The sequence below is a fragment of the Vulpes vulpes genome, chromosome 2 (assembly GCF_048418805.1).
Source record: "Vulpes vulpes isolate BD-2025 chromosome 2, VulVul3, whole genome shotgun sequence".
Taxonomy (NCBI): domain Eukaryota; kingdom Metazoa; phylum Chordata; class Mammalia; order Carnivora; family Canidae; genus Vulpes; species Vulpes vulpes.
The window spans coordinates 144879862-144900424 of record NC_132781.1 but is presented as its reverse complement, the minus strand read 5'-3'; the positions used below and the strand labels follow the sequence as shown (position 1 = coordinate 144900424).

At 41.4% G+C, this 20563-nt stretch overlaps 1 protein-coding gene across 3 annotated transcripts in view; it reads left to right on the top strand.

Moving 5' to 3' along the window:
- Window positions 1-114: 114 nt before the first annotated feature.
- Window positions 115-20563, top strand: part of HEATR3 (HEAT repeat containing 3) — a 69685-nt gene continuing 49236 nt past the window's right edge. For 2 of the 3 annotated variants that reach the window (XR_012000067.1, XM_026011726.2), the window contains exons 1-11: window positions 116-401; window positions 520-692; window positions 2368-2455; window positions 4655-4767; window positions 6746-6855; window positions 9681-9821; window positions 12084-12361; window positions 17510-17600; window positions 17714-17871; window positions 18149-18231; window positions 19156-19292. Coding sequence is in view for 2 of the 3 variants with exons in the window: in XM_026011726.2 (XP_025867511.2) it covers window positions 264-401; window positions 520-692; window positions 2368-2455; window positions 4655-4767; window positions 6746-6855; window positions 9681-9821; window positions 12084-12361; window positions 17510-17600; window positions 17714-17871; window positions 18149-18231; window positions 19156-19292 (1510 nt within the window). In the remaining variant the exon portion in view is untranslated. Of the gene's footprint in view, window positions 402-519; window positions 693-2367; window positions 2456-4654; window positions 4768-6745; window positions 6856-9680; window positions 9822-12083; window positions 12362-17509; window positions 17601-17713; window positions 17872-18148; window positions 18232-19155; window positions 19293-20563 lie in introns of all 3 variants that reach the window. The other variant, XM_026011725.2, reaches the window with a different exon arrangement.

The window sequence follows — 20563 nt, the reverse complement described above, 5'->3', positions numbered from 1 at the left end:
CTGGCCCCGCCCCCTCGTCCAGGCCTGGCCCCGCCCAGTCGCATCACGCCTGCGCACTCCCCGCGCCTGCCCCTCCGCCCCGCCCACACGCGGCGCGCCTGCGCACTGCGTCCCCATGTGGGCTCGGGCCGTCAGCCGGGCGGGCTGAGCAGTGGCGCCGCGACCGCTGCGCTAGCAGGACCCTGCCCCCCCCCCCCCCCCCATTCAGCGGCGTCCTGCTGTTGCCCTCTGCTCTCGATCTTTCCCCCGTAACGCACATCGCCATGGGCAAGAGCCGGACGAAGCGCTTCAAGCGACCTCAGTTCTCCCCTACGGGCGACTGTCAGGCCGAAGCGGCAGCGGAGGCGAACGGGACCGGGGGAGACGAGGACGACGGGCACGCGGCGGAGCTGCTAGAGAAGGTGAGGCGGGGGCCGCGAGGGGCGGGTCTCGCGATGAGCCCCGGGGTCGCGCGGCGCCCCCTGCCGCGGCCTCCGCGCCTGCGCTCTGCGCCGCCTCTGACTTGCTCCCCTCCTGCAGCTCCAGCATCCGAGCGCCGAGGTCCGCGAGTGCGCCTGCGCGGGGCTGGCCCGGCTGGTACAGCAGCGGCCGGCGTGGCCCGGCTTGGCGCGGCGGGACGCGGTGCGCCGCCTGGGGCCGCTGCTGCTGGACCCCAGCCTGGCGGTGAGGGAGACGGCGGCCGGCGCGCTGAGGTGAGCGGAGCGGGGCGGGGGGTGGCGGTGGGGGGAGTCGCGGTGGCCAGCCAGCGCCCGGCGGGTGCCACGCAGTTCCCTTGCCTGCGGCAGCTCCGCACGCCCACAACTGCCCAGGGTCTCCTATTTGCAGAGCGGGGATTTGAACTCAGGCTGCAGACTCCAGAGCAGCCCACGCCGCCCGAGCCACACGCATTCCATCTGTCCGGTTGGCTGCTTTAGCTGCAGCAGCCATCTGGCCAACAGATCCCCCCCGCAGAGCCTCACCTACTTTAGGCTCTCTCCAGGAACCCTCCAGAGTCCCGAGGTTCCGTGAGCTCTCCCGGTGTACGTGGCAGGCGTCCCAGGTGCAGGGGGTTGGAGCAGGGCGCCGAGATCCCTGCCTTCAGAGAACCCATGTTGATGAGACAGGAGACTAGGAAACTGGTAAAACAGGTAATAGTAGATAGTAGGAAGTGCAATGGAGAATACCAAGAGGATGATGAGCCGGAGGTGGGAAGTTTACTTTAAATTCTGATCTGTAGATGACACTTGACCTGATGCATCGGAGCCAGACAAGAAAATCCAGGGAGAAAGCATTCCCGGCAGCGGGCACAGCAGAGAAGTGAGGCGGCAGAGGGCTTGGCATGGTGAAAGCACAGAAAGATTAGTGTGGCTGCACAGAGTAGACGTGGGTATCACAGGACATGGGGTTGTAGAGATGGACAGGGACTTGGTGGTAGCGCTAAAGGGCCTATTTTGAGCAGGAGTGGCCTGATCTAATTTACCTTTTGAAAAGGCTACTCTGGTGGCTGTGCAGAGAATGGACTGTAGAGGGGGTAAGAGTAGAAGTTAATATTTGCAGTTCTTGCAGCTCTGTTACATTATGTTTCATTCACTGATTTAGCAAGTATATTTTGTGTACCTACTATGTCCTCCAGGCAATGGGCTAGGCTGTGGGCATGCGTTTGTAAGCAAGACAGACACAATATCTGTCCTTAGTGGATCTTACAGTATTGAGGAAGACTGGCATTAACCAAATTAATCACACAAGTGTATAATTACAGCCAATGATAATTATGGAGGGTGCTATAAGAGGATATAACTGGGGATTCAGGGGAGAAAACCATAAAGGAGGGATGGGGATTAGCCACATGCTGGAGGAAACTGCATGTAGGAAGCCCTATCCTCTCCCTGAATCTTAGACATGCTGAGAACTCCTGGAAGGTTGTGGGGACAGCTGATTCATTTCCATATCTTCAATGCCTGGCACAGTGCTGTGCACTCAGAAGGCAAGCAAGCAGTGTCTTCCCAGTTAAAATTCAGTTAATCCACGGTTGCTTGGGGGCCTGTCATTCAGCCTTACCCTTGCTGCCCTTGAAGTCTTGATCCCAAGAAAAGATCCCATCGTATAAGATGATGTGATTTGTTTGAATTAACTAGGAATCGTCTTCTCCCCTCTATTGCCCCTGTAGCCACATACCGGTGTATTATCTCAGACTTCAAAATTAAGTTGTTAATGTAGAGAAAGGATCAGAACAGATAGAAATCTGTGGATTGGTTCTGCAGCATCTTACAGAAATAATAAGCAGTTTTCATCTGGAAAACCTTAAGTACAGGTAGAAATTAATTTGAGAGCTTAAAGTGTTTTGTGACATGTGCTCTGAGAAAAACATATTTTAAATTCTTTGTGTAGAAATCTCAGTGCTTGTGGAGGTTTTGAAGTTTGTGATGACATGGTGACTAAGGATATCATGACTCCTCTGGTTGCACTGCTGAAAGAGGTATGTGGTTTTTAGAGCATCTTCGTGGTAGTTTTTAACTGTAGCTTTTTGTATACACACTTAGATTTCTTTAAAAATATTTTATATATTTATTTGACAGCGCACAAGCAGAGAGAGCTACAGAGGGAGAGGGAGAAGCAGGCTCCCCACTGAGCAAGGAGCCCAAGGTGGGGCTCAATCCCAGGAATCTGGAAACATGACCTAAGCTGAAGGCAGATGCTTAACTGAGCCACCCAGGCGCCCCCACACTTAAAGTTTTTTATTTTATTTTATTTTATTTTTATTTTGTTTTTTAGGGCTTTGGTATTAGTTATTTTGTCTTCCTCCAAACATTTCTATGGGAATTTGATTTCTTTTCCTAGAAACACTGATTTCTCATCATTAATATCAATCTTATTTTGTTTTTCCTATATTTATATGCTAATTGGAAAAGACCTTCCTAATACTATAGACTAATTCCTTTAGACCTTAAATTTTATTTATTTTTTTAAAGATTTTTATCTATTCATGAGAGACACACAGAGACAGAGGCAGAGACACAGGCAGAGGGAGAAGCAGGCTCTATGCAGAGAGCTGGATGCGGGACTTGATCCCAGGACTCCAGGATCACGCCCTGAGCCAAAGATAGACACTTAAACCTCTGAGCCACCCAGGCCGTCCCTAGACCTTAAATTTTATAAATGAAAATAATTAGTCTTTATGGATTGCTTATTTTTGTGTCAGGTGGTGTTTTATGTATTATTCAATCCTTTTTTTTTAATAACAATTCTTTTTTTTTTAAAGATTTTTTAATTTATTTATTCATAGAGACACACACAGAGAGAGAGGCAGAGACACAGGCAGAGGGAGAAGCAGGCACCATGCAGGGAGCCCAATGTGGGACTCAATCCAGGGTCTCCAGGATCACACTCTAGGCTGCAGGTGGCGCTAAACCGCTGTGCCACCAGGCCTGCCCAATTATTCAATCCTTGCAGCAGTCTTATTTGAAAGGTGGTATTCCTGTTTTACAGATGAGAAACCTGAGGCATAATTTGCCATGAAGATTACATTAAATTTTGAAATTTAGTATCATCCCAACCTTATTGCATGATGTAGTTTAGGGATTAAGTTCTCTCTTGGGGCACCTCAGTCGGTTAAGTGTCCGATTCTTTTTTTTTTTTTTTAAGGATTTTATTTATTCATGAGAGACACAGAGAGAGAGAGGCAGAAACATAGGCAGAGAGAGAAACAGGCTCAATGCAGGGAGCCCGATATGGGACTCAACCCCAGGATCACACCGTGAGCTGAAGGCAGACACTCAATTGCCGAGCCACCCAGGTGTCCCATAAATAAAATCTTTAAAAAAAATTTTTTTTTTTTTACTTAAATCTTCATAAAGAATATCCACTTTTGATGAAAGGCATCAATCTTATTCTGTTTAGAGCATTGGTTCTGAACTGGTGGTGATTTGCCCCACAGGGGACATTTGACAATGTCTGGAGACATTTTTGATATGAGGGTAGGTGTTGGTACTGACATGAGGTGGGTAGGGGCCAAGGATGCTGCTATACATCCTACAATGCACATGTCAACCCCCACAACAAAGAATCGCCCGAAGTGTCAGCAATGCTGAGATTGAGAAGCCCTACTTTAGCGGGGACTGTGGCTTGTGATCGAGGGCCAGTACCGCAGTGGTACCAGCCACCAACTTTGGAGCCAGAATCCCTGGATCAGAATCCCAGCTTTGAGTTTGCTAAGCTACTGCTTCAGCAATCTGTCTGTACCTCAGTTTCCTATTTGTAGTGGACGATTGGGAATAATAGTTCATCTGCTTCACAGGTGTGTTGTCAGGATTAAGTTACTTAAAGTGCTTAGAGTAGTGTCTTCCACATAGAAGGCACTGTAGAGACAGTAGTGCATGTCACCTTTCTGTGTCTGATTTATTATCTTTATTGCGTTAGATGAAATACATTATATCAATTTTAAATTTTAAAATGTTAAATGGTTTGTATCCAGTTTGTATAGTGACTTGTGAACTTCAGCTGTATTTCTTGCCAGAAAAGAGCAGGATTGTGGGAAGTGTACTGCTTATGAGAATTTGATGAGCTCGTTAACTACTATAATTGCTGATGTTTAGTTTTTGTGATTCTTCACTATCATTAGCCTTTTTGTTTAATTATTCTTTTGAACTAGGGTGCTAATCATGATATTTGGTTACAGTGTAGTGCTGGCCTGGATTCAAATGAGATGTCTCCACAGGAAAAAAAAGATCAGAACAGAAATTCTATTGAGAACATAGCCAATGAGGCCATGAACGTGCTGTGGAATATATGGTAAGAAATAGCCTCTTGCTACAGCACCACTCAGGTTACTGCTTTTTCTGTTAAACTGCAGCCTCTGTTCTCCTTGGTGGGCCCCCCGTACCCTGATGTTAATGCTTGGTAGGAGGTAGTCTCAAGTGACCTAAGATCACCCCTCCCTCCTAAGCGCATCATTACATCTTTCTTTGCTTTAGAACTCTTCTTTCCAATCATTGCTGCTGACAGAAATAAGAGGAATCGTGGTCATTATCACCTGCTGCACCCCGGCTCTCCCCCACTACCTGCATAACCTTAAGCAGTCACTGTCTTAAAGCTGGTCAGGCCTTTGAGTGGTAGCTGCTTTGGCCTATGAGATGAATGAGACGGGGGCCACAGCCCTTGGCTGGTGCTTTACTCCTCTACCCTGGCATTGACTGTTTGACAGGGAAGTAGATGCCTAGGAAGAGCTCCCTTGGCCCCTGTAGGAAGGAGGCCATGCTCTTGATGATGGTGGTGGTGGTGGGCTGAGTGGGCTTGCTGTTAGGAATGGAAATGCTAGAAACAGTACCTGGATTTACTTGTTTCTACTCAATTTTATGTCCCACTTTTCTAGCAGGATTCTACCAATTTCCTTATTTTCCAATCAGCAGTGATGATAACTTCTGACATAAAAAACACAGGTATATCTTAGAATGCAGGACTAAGTTGGATCCTGAAAAACTGCCCGCATAGCCGTCTGAACTTGCCTGTGGTATCATTTCAAACTAGTGCATGCATTCCATTAGAAGAAGTGGAGAGATCAGATTTGAGAAGGTGACATTTGAGCGAACTGGTGGGCACATTTTTCTGTGCACCAGATGACTTTAACTTATTTAATTGTTGGACTTAGAAATTTAAAAAAATCAAAAAAATTTTTTTGAAAAGAGCCTGTAAAAGTACTCTCCATACTCACTTTCCTGAATGCCTATGAGCCCTGTCTATATCATTTCCAGTTGTCCTAACTCTTCACATTTTTGTTTTATACTTCATATTTTAAATTGTATATATCATGCATATGAATATATCTGCAGGTACCTTAACGCATGAATGCCTTATCTTCCTGACTATACCTGAATTTCCTGTGGGCATCTTGAGGGTAGGCTCATAGTGTTGTAGTAACCAAATAGGTAGACAGACAGGCAGAAAATACTTTAGATAACCGAATTGAATTTTATAATTTAGTCAATTCTGTTTAATAATCTGGTCAGCTCTTTTAGTGTATCATGTAAATGTGATTATGAGAAATATTCTCCTCTGGAAACATGGATCAGATTATTAAGATCAGCTCTTTTTACCCTATATTTGGTATGTATGTTTATTAATAACATTCTTTTTTTATATTAATAACATTCTTAACATTAATTCTTTTTTGTTAAAAGACAGTGTAATTTCAAATGTATTATAGTAATTTCTCTTTTGCAGACTGCAAGTCATGCTTACTGAAATTATAATAACAGTCTAGAAGGAATGTATAAAATTAGTTTTATTTTCTTTTAAATTTGTGCTTTTTGTATGATAACTATAGAGGTCTTTTATCCTCGCTTTAACTTACTGTTACGTGGTAGAAGGAACAGTAGGCTAGACTTTAGGAACCACCACTAACAAAATGTGCGATCTTTGGATAGATCACTTCACCTTTTGGGGCCTGGATGTCCTTATGTATAGGGTGAGGAATAGAAGTAAATGATTTCTAAGATGTCTCCTGGCTCCAGCCTCGTAAAGGAAACTGACATTGCAGGTAAGGGATTGGCTAAAATGTTCTGTGATAGAAATAGAAATAGAAAGCCAGTTTTGTTTATGTGCAGTGAATTTGAGTGGGCATTAGTTTCTTCATCTATAAAAATGGCGGGTGTTTGACTCCAATTCTTGGGTTCTTTTATAAAGCCTAATTTATCTTTTCATGAATTTCTGTGGTTGATTTCTTAATGTTCAAATGTGAATAGTAAAACTTTTTTTTCCCCCTTCAATTTAGTGAATGCAGTAGTAGAGCAGTATCTATATTCAACAAAGAAGGGTGTTTGGAGATTGTATTAAAGTATTTAAGTAGGTTTTCCACCAATGTTGACCTGGCTATTTCAGTAGGTAAGTGAAGAAAAAGTGATGATTTATTAAGTATGTGTGGCCTTATTCAAAAATTTTTATTCCAACACAGCGTGTTTATTCTACAGAAGTGATTTTTTTCCCCTCATATGTAAATGTGTAACTGAGTTCTGTTTGTTCTGAATCTTTTAAAATCTGTGATTAATACTTATATAATTTTCCTGCTCTTCACTCTGAAAGGGAGGAAGGTAATTATGTGAGCAGGTGCGGTTTCTAGTATATTACCATCCTTAGAAGGCTTTATTAATTCTTGAAGCTTTCATCTCCCATTTACTGAGAAACAGTAACCCACAACCACCTGGCCTCTGAGCCAAAGTTAATTGGAATCTAAACTTATTTAAATGTCTTGTACCACTGTCTCATACTCCCAGCAGAAAACGGGTAACCTGTGCTTTTTTTTTTTTTTTTTTTTTTTTTTTGAGAGGAACATAAGTGATTGAAATTTCACATAGGCCTGCTTCCCTTCTTTTTTTTTTTTTTTTTTTTTTTGCCTGCTTCCCTTCTATGGGAGAGGGAAAGTAGAGCCTGGCAGCTTCAGCTGCCTTGACTCCCTCACGTTTTCTCTGTGTGGTATGGAGCATAGGGAGCCATAGTGGGGAACCCTTGTCCATTTGGAGAGACAGACTGGAGGCTGTGTGGCTCAACAGAACTCTGGGGAGATTGGAGAAATCATTGATGAAAAACATTTCGTTTCTTCCCATTATAATGGCCAGGCATCCAGCTGTCCTTTTATTTAATTATGCATTTCTCCTGGCATGGACTAAGTGTATTCCCTTTACTGATGCTTCTCTTGACTCTAATATATACTTTTAAGGGAACAGGAGAAAAAAACAGTGGAATGAATACTACTGGGAAAAATTAAAAAATCAGTTTCTCAAAATGAAATCTTTGGCAAAAGGGCGATTTATGAATAAATGGATTTTAAAAACAGTGGAACTAGGAAATTGGTAGGTGGCTTTTAATCTCAGAAGATGGTTTTTCTTTACAATTAAGGACATTCACAAAAGTTAGTTAATAGCTTTTATTTTTTATTTAAAGATTTTATTTATTCATTCATGAAAGACAGAGGCAGAGACATAGGTAGAGGGAGAACAGGCTCCATGCAGGAAGCTGGATGTGGCACTCTGATCCCGAGACTCTGGGATCACGCCCTGAGCCAAAGGCAGATGCTTAACTGCTGAGCCACACAGGCATCCCAGTTAATAGCTTTTAAAAGAAAAACTTCACTTCTGTTTTTGTATCTTTAGTCTTGTAGATTTATTTAAAATTTTTCTCTAATAAAAAAAGGATTAAAGTAATTTTGCATTGTATAATGTTTTCTTTCTGCATTTAGCTAGATTCATGAGTTTTTATTTTTTATTATTTTATTTTATTTTTTTGATTCATGAGTTTTTAAACAAGTGTCAAATTACTTTGTGTTGAAAATCAAGGTTTACATACAGTAAAGTGAACTTCTGAGATTCTGTCATATATATTAACATGGCTTTCTTAGGTCTTGTCTTTATGGTAGCAACCATAGTTTCTCTTGGCTTTTTGCTAAAGTGAATTTAATCAGTCTCTTAATGAAAAAAATTACATTTGGATATATGCGTGTATGTGGATTTGTATACAAATGCATTTGGGGAACTAAACTAGATCACAGCAGTAGCATGTATTTTGACTAATTTGGATGGGCATGGATCAGCTGTGAAATTTTGAGACTGGAAAGAAATGGATTTGTTTGGAATACACTAAGAAAAACACATTTGGGCTTGGTTCCTCTTTTGTGCTTTAGAGATTTTTCTGTCAAAGTTGTAAGGCAATCCCAGTTGTTTTGATACTTTCAGTTAATTATTTCTGATCTGCAAAGTGTAATCCATGGTCTTGTATTAATGCAAGGAAGGAGCTAAGCACTGAAGAGATCATAGCCATCTCTTAATTTACTCATAGTTTTATGTAAAATACTTCTTTTTCTTAAAGGAATACTGCTTCACCAGAAATAGCCCTAACTTTTAAGATCATACTGAATTTAAAGGAAGCCAGAATGTCCCCAAGCCTGCTAAGTGTTGTCCCTGTGCTGGCCTTTGGCCCCCAGACTCTTTGTTACTAGTCCCTGATACATACAGAAATTGAGGAGAAACCTTTATAAATGTTCATTAATAATTCCACATTGTCACAACATCTAAGAGCCTTTTAAATTGATTTTGTAAAAGAATAATTCTGTAAAGAATTAGAAATTAAAAGAAAAAAATCTTTCATTACACTGATAGTCTGAGAAGCCACATTTGCATGTACCGTCCTTTAAGTAAAACATACCTATTTTACAAAAGCCACCTGTGTCTGAAGAAGTTATAAACATACAAATGTTTAGTTGGAACTAGAGGGTATCATGCTAAGTGAAATAAGTCAGTCAGAGAAAGACAGGTACTATATGATCTTATTCATAAGTGGAATTTAAGAAACAAAACAGATGAACATAGAGGAAGGGAAAGAAAATAAGATAAAAACAGAGAGGGAGGCAAACCATTAAAGACTATTTACTGTAGGGAACAAACTGAGAGTTGCTGGAGGGACAGTGGGTGTGGAGGATGAGGTAATTGGGTGATGGGCATTAAGGAGGGCACGTGGTGGAATGAGCCCTGGGTTGAATACTATATGCAGCTGATGAATCACTGAATTCTACCACTGAAACTAATAATACAGTATATTTTAACTAAATTGAATTTAAATACAAAATTTTTAAAAAGTTGCAAATGTTTTCTGATGAGTTAAATTGTTGTAAATTATCCTAGCAGAATTCATTTGTGTCTTAATTTTTATCTTTATAGCATATTGTTTGCAGACAGTGACTGAAGATAACCCAGAGCTGCTGAAATCTTTCAGTGCCCCAGCATTGCATGTACTGGAATCAGCAATGCTTTCTCCTGTCACTTCCATGGACTACATTCTATTAAAGACATTGGTGGCAGGTAAAATTTAGCTATAGGCAATAGTGTGCTTTTTTAGTAATTTGTAATGGGTAGAGATGGATTCCAAAATTCAATCATTCATTCATTTTCACCACATCAGGACCTTCTGTGCTTATATCTGTACTGAAAGTTGTAATATTTATGTGGAGATCCTTAATTCAAGAGGTAATGCTGGGCAGCCCTGATGGCTCAGCGGTTTAGCACTGCCTTCAGCCGAGGGCCTGATCCTGAAGACCTGGGATCCAGTCCTGCGTCAGGCTCCCTTCATGGAGCCTGCTTCTCCCTCTGCCTGTGTCTCTGCCTCTTTCTCTCTCTCTCTGTGTCTCTCATGAATAAATAATAAAATCGTAAAAAAAAAGAGGTTATGCATAGTTGTGGAGCCTTCTAGAATAGGTTTCTCTTCAATTTAACAAGTTACTGTCAACAGATAAAGAAGTGCTATTCTCAAGATCCTCTCTTCTTTTTTTTTTTTTTTTTTTTTTTTTTTTTTTTTTTTTAAATTTTATTTATTTATGATAGTCACACAGAGAGAAAGAGAGGCAGAGACACAGGCAGAGGGAGAAGCAGGCTCCATGCACCGGGAGCCCGACGTGGGACTCGATCCCGGGTCTCCAGGATCGCGCCCTGGGCCAAAGGCAGGCGCCAAACCGCTGCGCCACCCAGGGATCCCAAGATCCTCTCTTCTGAACCAGTGAGTTCAGAAATGGATTCTGGGCATCTAAGACATGACCACTCACTTTTTTTTTTTTTTTAAGATTTTATTTATTTATTCATGTGAGACACCCAGAGAGAGAGGCAGAGACATAGGAGGAGAAGCAGGCTCCATGCAGGGAGCCCAATGTGGGACTTGATCCTGGAACTCTAGGATCACACCCTGAGCTGAAGGCAGATGCTCAATTGCTGAGCCACCCAGGCATCCCTCTCTCTTGGGATTTATATCTCCTAGATGTAAAGATAAGAAATAACCTGTTGATCTGTTGAGTAGTGGGTAATTTATATTTTTTATGTATATATCTTCCTCTTGCCCTTGCAGAGGTAAGGTCTTGAGTGCTGTTGATTTTTAAAGTAGTGAAATACATGTACCATAGACTTTACCATCTTGGCCATTTTTGAGCATACGGTGATGTTAAGTACATTCATGTTGTTGTGCAACCAATCTCCAGGACTCTTCATCTTGCAGAAGTGGAACTCTGCACACGTTGAATAATTCTCCATTTTCCCTTCCTTACACCCCTACTTTCTGTCTCTATGAATTTGACTATTTTAGGTGCTTCATATGAGTAGAATTATATAGTGTTTTTCTTTTTGTAACTGGCTAATTTCAGTTGTTTTATTATTTTTAAACTTTTTTGTTTTGTTTTGTTTTCAAGTAAGCTCTACACCCAACGTGGGACTCAAACTCACAACCTTAAGATCAGGAGTTGTATGCTCTACCAACTCTAATTCATTTTGTATAATGTCCTCAGAGTTGTCCATCCACGTTGTAGGGTGGTCAGAATTTCCTTCCTTTTTAAGGGCTGAATAATATTCCACTATATGTATGTGTCACATTTTATTTAACCATTCATTAGCAGATGGGAACTTGGGTCAGTGGCTATTGAGTAATGCTGCTGTGATTATGGGTGTACACATATCTGTTTGAGTCCCTGCTTTCAATTCTTTTGAGTTCATATCCAGGATATATTTTTATTTTACAGTGGCTTTTTTGTTGTTGTTGTTATCATCTATTTACTTAATAGTAGCTTCTGTTCTCTTTTGATACATTAGCAAAAAACCAAGAACCTACTCTTTGGTTTGTCCATGAGACCTTGGAAATTTAGTGCATTTCATTCCTCTCTTGGAATATAAGAAACTGCCTAGAGGGCAGCTCAGGTTAAAATGAAAGAATGAAAAAAATAAAAATAAAAAAAAAATGAAAGAATGAGGCAACTTCATTTGTCATTTCATGTGAAAGTTGATCAGTATTCTCTCTGTCTGTTGCTGTGCGGTGTGTACGAGAGGCATTGTGTGTCAAGGAAGAGAGGTGATTATGCAGGACTGTAATAAAGGGAGCTGCCTCTGTGCAAAGCTTGCTTGCTTTCTTTCTCTTTTTCTTTATTTCTTCCTTTTTGACATTTAATAAAAATTGAACACAGGCAGAGGGTTTGAGATTTCTTTTTTTGAAATTACACCTGAGCTTAAAAGAACCAATCTTGCAGAAACTGTATTTAATACAAGCTTTCACAGGCAAGTCCTTTGTGCTTATGTGCATTTTCCCCTCAGGCACAATTTGGAACCTAAAGGACATTATTCCATCCAAGAGTCAGGCAGAAATCATAAATGCCATACTGAAGATCTTGTCTGAAGTTCTGGACTTGGATGCTGGTGAGATAGTAATCCGAATGCAGGAGGCCGAAAAGCAGAGGTTAGAAGCCGCTGCAGAGACAGAGGACATACTAGGGAGAGCCAACCATGACGCTTTGATGGAAGATGATGAAATGGAAGAGATTCCGCACAAAAGAAAAGTCAGAAGGAAAACCTTCATTTCAGATTTGCTTCCAGTAAGTCAGATTGATGCTTGCAAGCCTTGATTAATATAGCTATTTTCTTCCAATAAGTATCCTAAGCTTTGTAGAACATTGTCACAGTACAGTTAATTATAAAGTGAATTTCAGTAAAAATCCATCATGTTTCCCCATTGGCTCTCTTTGCAATGTTAGAAATCTATTCCCAAAGGGGGAGCAAACATCTCTTGTCTAAAATGAGACTTTTCCACAGAAGATTTCCAAGAGGGGAGAGACCAGTACTTTTGTGACACTTGAGAAGCATTCAGTCATCTTCCTAACTCCTATGTCTCCCCCTCTTCATTTACACACTCTCCACCAGATTGTCTTCATACTGAAGGAGTTTTTATTTTGCATTCTTGTCCCTTTTATGTTAATGTTTATCCTTATCAAAATAGCAAGCTCAGCCCTCATTAGCCCACTACTGCTGAGCAGAGAAGGTTGGGTGCTTGTGAGAATTGGTGGTTATAGGGGTCACTGACACACTCGTGTTGGTGTAAAAGAGCAAGCTCAGGTGCAGGGAAGGGAACATTTCAGCAGAGCAGGTCAGCAGAGATGGAGCCATACTTTGGGAAAATGTTCCCCCCAAGGAGGAGCGCAAGCAGTTGGGAAGACAGGAGGACAGCGACTTGGCTCTATTCATTCAGATGCACATTTTCTGTGTTCCTGCTGCGTGCCAGGCACCGTGCTGAATGCTGACACGAGAAGATGATTAAGACATTTTTCTTGTCTTCAGGGACCTTATCTGTCTTAGGAGGACAGACACATAATTAGGACATGTTACAATGCTTTTGCTAAGAGCAGGGTAGGGCTGTGCACAGATTTCTGAGGGAGTGGTTTGCATAGAGAAGCACGCTGGCTGGATAGCCCTGATGGGAGAGGAGAAGGAAAGATTGTCAGAGAAGGCTTTGTGGACAGAACAACTAGCTGCCTTGAAGGATGGTATAGGAACAGTGTGGTGAAAGCAGGTTACTGTCATTAGGTGGTCTAGTGGCAGAGAGATGGGTTAGGTTGCTGACATCTTTTGGAAGAGAGATGACGGAGTCTGACCTGGAGGAGTACTGGTCCTTTCCTCTCAGGCCTTCTGCGGTTCCAGGTTCTCTCCAGACCCACATACGGTGAACTGAGCCTGACAGCTGTCTTCGATCAGAGTTTTGACAAGTTTATGCCCAATATAAGAATTCTTTAAATGGAATATACCTGAAAATAGACATAACGGTATCCTACTTTTCTGGATTCACAAAGTCTTGTAAAGCATGAATTGGTGGTATTTTAATGAAATCAAAATGTTGTAGTTAGAAGTGTTTTCCAAGCCTCCGTGGATAGATAGCCCTTAGGTGCATAGCATCATGTTGAGTCTGGGGGGTGCATGTAAAGATGAAGAGGCTGCCTCATCCTTGAGTTGCTTGCAAGTCAAAGTTGCTTTGGAATTGTAGCACCCCTTTTGGTGCGGGCAGGCATGTTTGAACTCCAAATTTAGTCCTTGTTCTGTAGTCTGAGTAGAATTGAAAATCAGTAAGACAAGGTAGGCAAAGGCAGAGCTGTGAGTCTTATCCTCCCAAAGGGGTATTTCTGAAGAACCCTAGCAATATTTTCTCTGCAGTTGTTACGGGAAGGGTAAGTTACAGATCTGGGACAGACGTGGTTCCCCCCCTGGGGAAAGGCAGGATGTGACGGATTAGGGCTTGGAGGCCCTGTGGCGGTGGCATGGCACGGATTGTCCCAATTAATTGATGTGTACAGTGTTTGTGCCGATTTCCCATCGGTGGAACTGGAGAATGCAGTTGGGCTGTTCGGGAACTCTGAAGTATCTGAAATCCCTTGTGGGGAGGGGGAGAGTGGCACTTTTGATTTCCGCCCCCTCTTCAGCCTTGCTTTCCAGGGAGAAGGTGAGAACTGCAAGATGAGGTGGCATGGGCAAAAAGTACTGATCATTAACTGTTCAAGCATTTACTTTCCTTCATATTATTTAAAAATAGAACATTGGTGCTTATAAAATGCAGCATTTTCTCATAACAAAAGCTTGCTTTTTAAAGTCTGTTAGCATAGCTGAGTAGATCGGATTGATTAACATGCGGGTCAGTCAGCCAATGTTTAAGTGCCAGTAGGGTACTGGACATCATGCTGGTATGTGCCCAGAATACAAATGTAATGGAAGGCTCTGGTCTTTCCCACTGTCCAAGGGCTGGTGCAGGAGGCCTTTGGAATCAAAACCTTTAATTGGATTACTTACGAAGGTATAATCACAAATATGTAAAAGAAAGAACCAATCCAGGTTGTTATTTTAACATATGCAGAAGAGGAGTCACTCACCCAGCTTCCACGGTTATCAGTGATCAAATCATAGTCTGTTTTATTTCGTCTCTTTCCCCTTCTCCTCTCCCCTCTCAGCACTGAATAGTTTGAAGCAAATCTCAGACGTCATAATATTTCATCGAGATTGTTTCTTTATGATTGTTTGATGACAATAAGGAGCAGGAGAGTTTTTTTTTTTTTTTTTTTTTTTTTTAAGGAGAGTTCTTTAAAGAAGTAGAACTTAATTTCAGGGTTCTTCTGAGCCAGGTTTTCATATATCTCAAGAGGATGAGAGCTCCACAAGAGCTTGTCTTTATTTAGCTTTGAGTTGACACTAATAATGTTTTCTTGAATATCATACACAAAGCAGATAGGAATAATTTTTATATATGTTCTTCCCAGCAGTAAAGCTACATCTTTTTTTTTTTAAATTTTTTTTTTAATTTTTTTTTTTTTTTTTTTTAAGAAAGAGAGGGGAGAGCACAGGCAGGTGGAATGGCAGAGGAAGAGGGAGAAGCAGACTCCCAGCTAAGCAGGGAGCCCAATGCAGGCAGGGCTCAATCCCAGGACCCTCAGCAGATGCCTCACCAACTGAGGTATCCAGATGCCCCTCAAGCTACATCTTTTATTTTTTTATTTATTTTTTTTTTTAAGCTACATCTTTTAAATGAACACTTTGCTTTAAAATACATTTTATCAAAAATAATTATCTTTTAGTAATTTTATTTTAAATTTATTTTTATTATTTTATCATTGCTATTGATCTTAAGTAATTTCTGCATCCATCTTGGACCTTGAACTCACAATCTCGAAATCAGGAGTCACATACTCTACCAACTTAGCCAACCAGGTGCCCCTATTTATTATTTTTTAATAATTTTGAACACACAGGACACCTGGGTGACTCAGCGGTTAAGCGTCTGCCTTTTGGCTCAGGGTGTGATCCTGGAGTCCTGGGATCGAGTCCCACATCAGGCTCCCTGCATGGAGCCTGCTTCTTCCTCTGCCTAGGTCTCTGTGTGTCTCTCATGAGTAAATAAAAAAAAACCTTTAAAAATAATAATTTTTTTTTAAAATTTTTATTTACTTATGATAGTCACAGAGAGAGAGAGAGAGAGAGGCAGAGACACAGGCAGAGGGAGAAGCAGGCTCTATGCACCGGGAGCCCGATGTGGGATTCAATCCCGGGTCTCCAGGATCGCGCCCTGGGCCAAAGGCAGGCGCCAAACTGCTGCGCCACCCAGGGATCCCTAAAAATAATAATTTGAACACGGTTCAAAGTGGGAGTCAGATTGTTGCACAAGAAGTTGCTAGAGGATTATAGATCAGCATGAACATTCTGGAAAGGACAATAAGGACACATCACAGGATCTTTAGATGTTTCTTTGACCCAGTAAATCTGAGGAAGTGAGATATCCAAGTAATCTGAAATATTCCAAATTAGTGTATTTAATGGAATATTGCACATGCATTAAGAAGACAATTAGAAGCCTGTTGAGAAGAAACATTCAGACAATAAAAGATACTTTTTTTAAGCCTATACACTATCTGAATATCAATGTAGCTATTTCACTTTTCATAGGTAATTTAAGAGTTAAGGTCACATAAATTTCTACAACCCGTTTTAAGACTAGTAATTGAGAAGTTCACATTAATTATTCCCATAATTAATATGGAACGTTCCAGAAGAAAGTTCTCCCCTTTCTTCAGTTTATTTTTATTTTATTTTATTTTTTTTTAAGATTTAGTATATTTATTTGACAGCACAAACAGTTGGAGAGGGAGAAGCAAGCTCCCGCTAAGCAGGGAGTCCGGTGCAGGGCTGGATCCCAGGACCCTGGGATCATGACCTGGGCCCAAGGCAGATGCTTAACTGGCTAGCCACCCATGTGTTTCCCCCTTTCTTCAGTCTTAAATAAATGTTTTAATTTTTAATTTTTAAAAATATTTTACTTATTTATTTATGATAGACACACACATAGAAAGGCAGAGACACAGGCAGAGGGAGAAGCAGGTTTCCCGCAGGGATCCTGATGCGGCACTTGATCCCAGGACCCTGGGATCACGACCTGAGCCAGAGGCAGACGCTCAATCACTGAGCCACCCAGGTGCCCCAAATAAATGGTTTATTGCTGGCTTCAGAGAAAGCCAGGAAGCAAGCCTGTCTACACCTTAGCCAAGCCTTGTTAGTCATATAAGGGCTTGTTAGTAGTTCTTGTTAATGCAGTCTTTTCCAAGAAGATGTCTAAGCATCTAAACGTTAGTGTTAAAGCAGCCCCGGTGGCCCAGTGGTTTAGCGCCGTCTTCAGCCCCGGGGTGTGATACTGGAGACCCGGGATCGAGTCCCACATCAGGCTCCCTGCATGGAGCCTGCTTCTCCCTCTGCCTGTGTCTCTGCCTTTCTCTCTCTGTCATGAATAAATAAATAAAATCTTAAAAAAAATAATAAAAGTGTTGTGTATAAGTGCCTAGTCTCTGAAATGAGCTCTTGTTTTAATCTTAGTGTGCTGAGCTACTTCTTAACAAATTAGATTAAGTTTCAGGGTAATTTCAGTTCACAATTCCTGAGTATTTATCTCTTCTCCCCAGCTAACTATGCAATGCTTAGAGGATAACCATGTAGATAGATGGAAGCCCAGTTAAGAGTGGCCTGCTGCACAGTGCCAAGAGGAATCATAATGCTTGTTTGTACTTCAGCACATTATGACTTTTCTTCTGGCTACCCCATCCCCCATGCACTCTATTCCAAGGGTAAAAATCATGTAGTAGGCTCTAAGGACATTCATGTGATAATATTTTCCCAAACATTGATAGTTGGTTGTTTGATTTATTGATTTATTTATTTTTTAGCCCACTGACAAGGAACTGAGAGAGAGCATAGCGTTATTGACAGCTCAGCAGACTGCTCTGGAAATTATTGTCAACATGTGCTGCAGTGAAGGTTTGTGACCAGTTTATGGTTTACGTTTAGACATTCTCCCTCTGGGCTGAAAGGAGAGCTTCCATGAGGATTTTTTAAAATATTCAGTTATATGTGGTTTGCACTCTTCCCAGATCCCTCCGATGATGAGTGGGAAGAGCTTTCTAGCAGTGATGAGAGCGATGCATTTATGGAGAATTCCTTCAGTGAGTGCGGTGGGCAGCTGCTGTCTCCCCTCTGCCTCTCCCATGAGGTTCACACTGCTTTCACCAACTACCTCATCCCAAAGAAGGTAGTCTGTTTCAAGTCTAGCTTCATATTGGAGCATGGGAAGGGCTTAAGAGAACTATTCGCCATGTATGCAAAAGAGATTTACTCTCACTTCCAGACTGTAGGTAATTGGTAAACAACAAGTTAGAACTAACAGTAGTGGGAGTATGCTGAAAAGTAGATCCTTCCCAAGCCTAACCATTTCATTGAGAGGTAATATGTTGGGACTTGATAAAGGGATCATGTAGAAAACGACGCTACTCTTTTAACCTTTGCTTTACTGCCTTTCTTAAATCTAGATTTTTGAGAAAACTGCCTTTCCAAACAGCACTGCAGTTGACTTATGTTCTAGGAGTCCCACTTGGAAATCTTTGGTTAGAAAGTAAGAACTTTTCTGTTTTCAAAACTGTTTGTCATTATGTTATTACATGAAATGATGGACCACTAACTAAAAGATACTGACTCCCCCCAGATCCAAGAGTTCTATTCCTATGTATATTCCCTAGAAAAATGTGTGCCTATAAGCTCTAAGGCATGAGAATGTGCATAGCAGTGTGTTTCCAGTTGTCCCAACCTGGAAACAACCTCAGTGCCCATCAGTGGCAGAATGGAAAGGTAAATTTTGACGTAATCCCACAGTAGAATACCTAAAAGCAGTAAAAACAAACAAACAAAAACAACCTGAACTAGAAGGTTGACAAGAAAAAGAAAGCAAGGCACAAAAGAATATATACACCGAGATTCCTTTTTTATAGAGTTCAGTAACTGGCAGCAGTATTTTGTTTCAGGACACATACTAGGTGGTAAACCTATAAAGAACAGGGAAATGTTTACCATAAAAGTCAGGATAGTGGTAGCCTTTAGGGGTCAGAGAGGCGGGATGAGACAGGGAAGGGGTATGTGCACTGCGAGGGTGCTGAGCAGTGTTTATGATTTTTTTTTTTTAGCAGTGTTTATTTTCTAGGGGCACCATGTTTGCTTTATAAACTGTTAAATTCTGTATATGCTTTGAGCACTTATGTGTGTCCTGTTTCATAACTCAAAGTCGTTTTGCCAATGCTGCCATGCGTAAAAGTTTTTCTAAAGCAGATTCCTTATGACTCATAAGTGAGTTGTGCCTCAGGCCCTGAGTGCTCAAGCAATTTGATTAGGGAGATAATCAGTTCACCTTAAGATTCTTTGTTATAGCCATACACCTATGTACAGGTATTTCCAGTCAGAGCCCAAAGCTTAGGTTAAAAGCAAATACTGAATTCTGTTGGAATACTGTTAGAGAAACATCACATTCTTTCCACTTCCTTTCCAGAATGAACACTATTCAGTGCAGAGCCCTCGTGTGTCTCCAGAGTCTTGTCTCCCTCCTGGATGTGGACCATCTTGGGGGCCCTGCAGCCCTTCAGACACTTGCACAACATCTGTCACAGCTGCTTTTTTCTCAGCCAGGTAAATATTTAGGACTCATTGTGAAAGACTATTTGGATCAAGCAGAATTTTGAAGGCCCAGGAACTTGGACTTTGGCATTTTGCCGTGTTTGTCATCCAACCTGCAGAAACCTTTCCCAAGCAGGAAGAGTCATATTTATAGTTGCCAGTGGCATAGAGTCCAAACAATATATGTAAGCTAGTTTATGGGCTATACTTTTATTTTTTATTAAAATTGCATTATGTCAGGCCAATAAAGCTGAATCACAAATATCGTAATATCATAAATATTAGATATTTGGTTAATTCTCTAGTCTTTTTCTTCTTAAAATAAAACTATTTCATTTACATTTGGATAATCCATGGATGTATTACAGAATTCACAAGTTATTAGAGGATGTAAAGCAGAAAGCCTCTCTCCTTTTTCTCATACCATCCAGTTCTCTCCCAGAATCAGTCACTGTTACCAGTTTCTTGCATGTTCTTCCAGAGAGATTCTCAATATAAAAATATGTATCTGAGTTTTTTTTTTTTTTTTTAAGATTTTATTTATTTATCCGTGAGAGACACAGAGAGAGAGAGGCAGAGACATAGGCAGAGGGAGAAGCAGCCTCCATGCAGGGAGCCGGATGCGGGACTCAATCCTGGGACTCCAGGATCACACCCTGAGCCAAAGGCAGAGGCTCAACTGCTCAGCCACCCAGGCATCCCTGAGGTTTTTTTTTGTTTTTTTTTTTTTAGATTTTATTTATTTATTCATGAGAGACAAAGGGGGAGGGAGGTGCAGGCAGGTTCCCTGTAGAACAGGGAGGCTGATGCGAGACTCAATCCCAGGACCCTGGGTCATGACCTGAGCTGAAGGCAAGACACTTAGCCGACTGAGCCACCCAGGCATCCCTGTATGTGTGTTCTTAAGTCAAATTGTAGACTACTAGACAGAGTACTGTACTCTGATTTTTTCTAATATGTTTCTTTCTTTAAACACCTTTGTTTGGTAAAAGGTGTTACCAGGATCTCTCTAATATGAATTACTTTCATTTGTACACAGAAACCTAGAGAGATAGCATACATAGGTAACTATTCTTTCTAAATGGCCTGGCTGTACAAGTGTTAATGTGTGCTACTCTAACAGATTCTCATAGTTTGTGGTAATAGAATCTCATTTGACTTGGCCACATCAAACTATAGCAACTCAAACCAAACCAAAGAAGAAAAACTGAGAGGGAGGGGGAAAAATGGTATTTTATGTAGTAAAAGAGAATTCTCCACATTACGTCCCAGCATTGCATGTC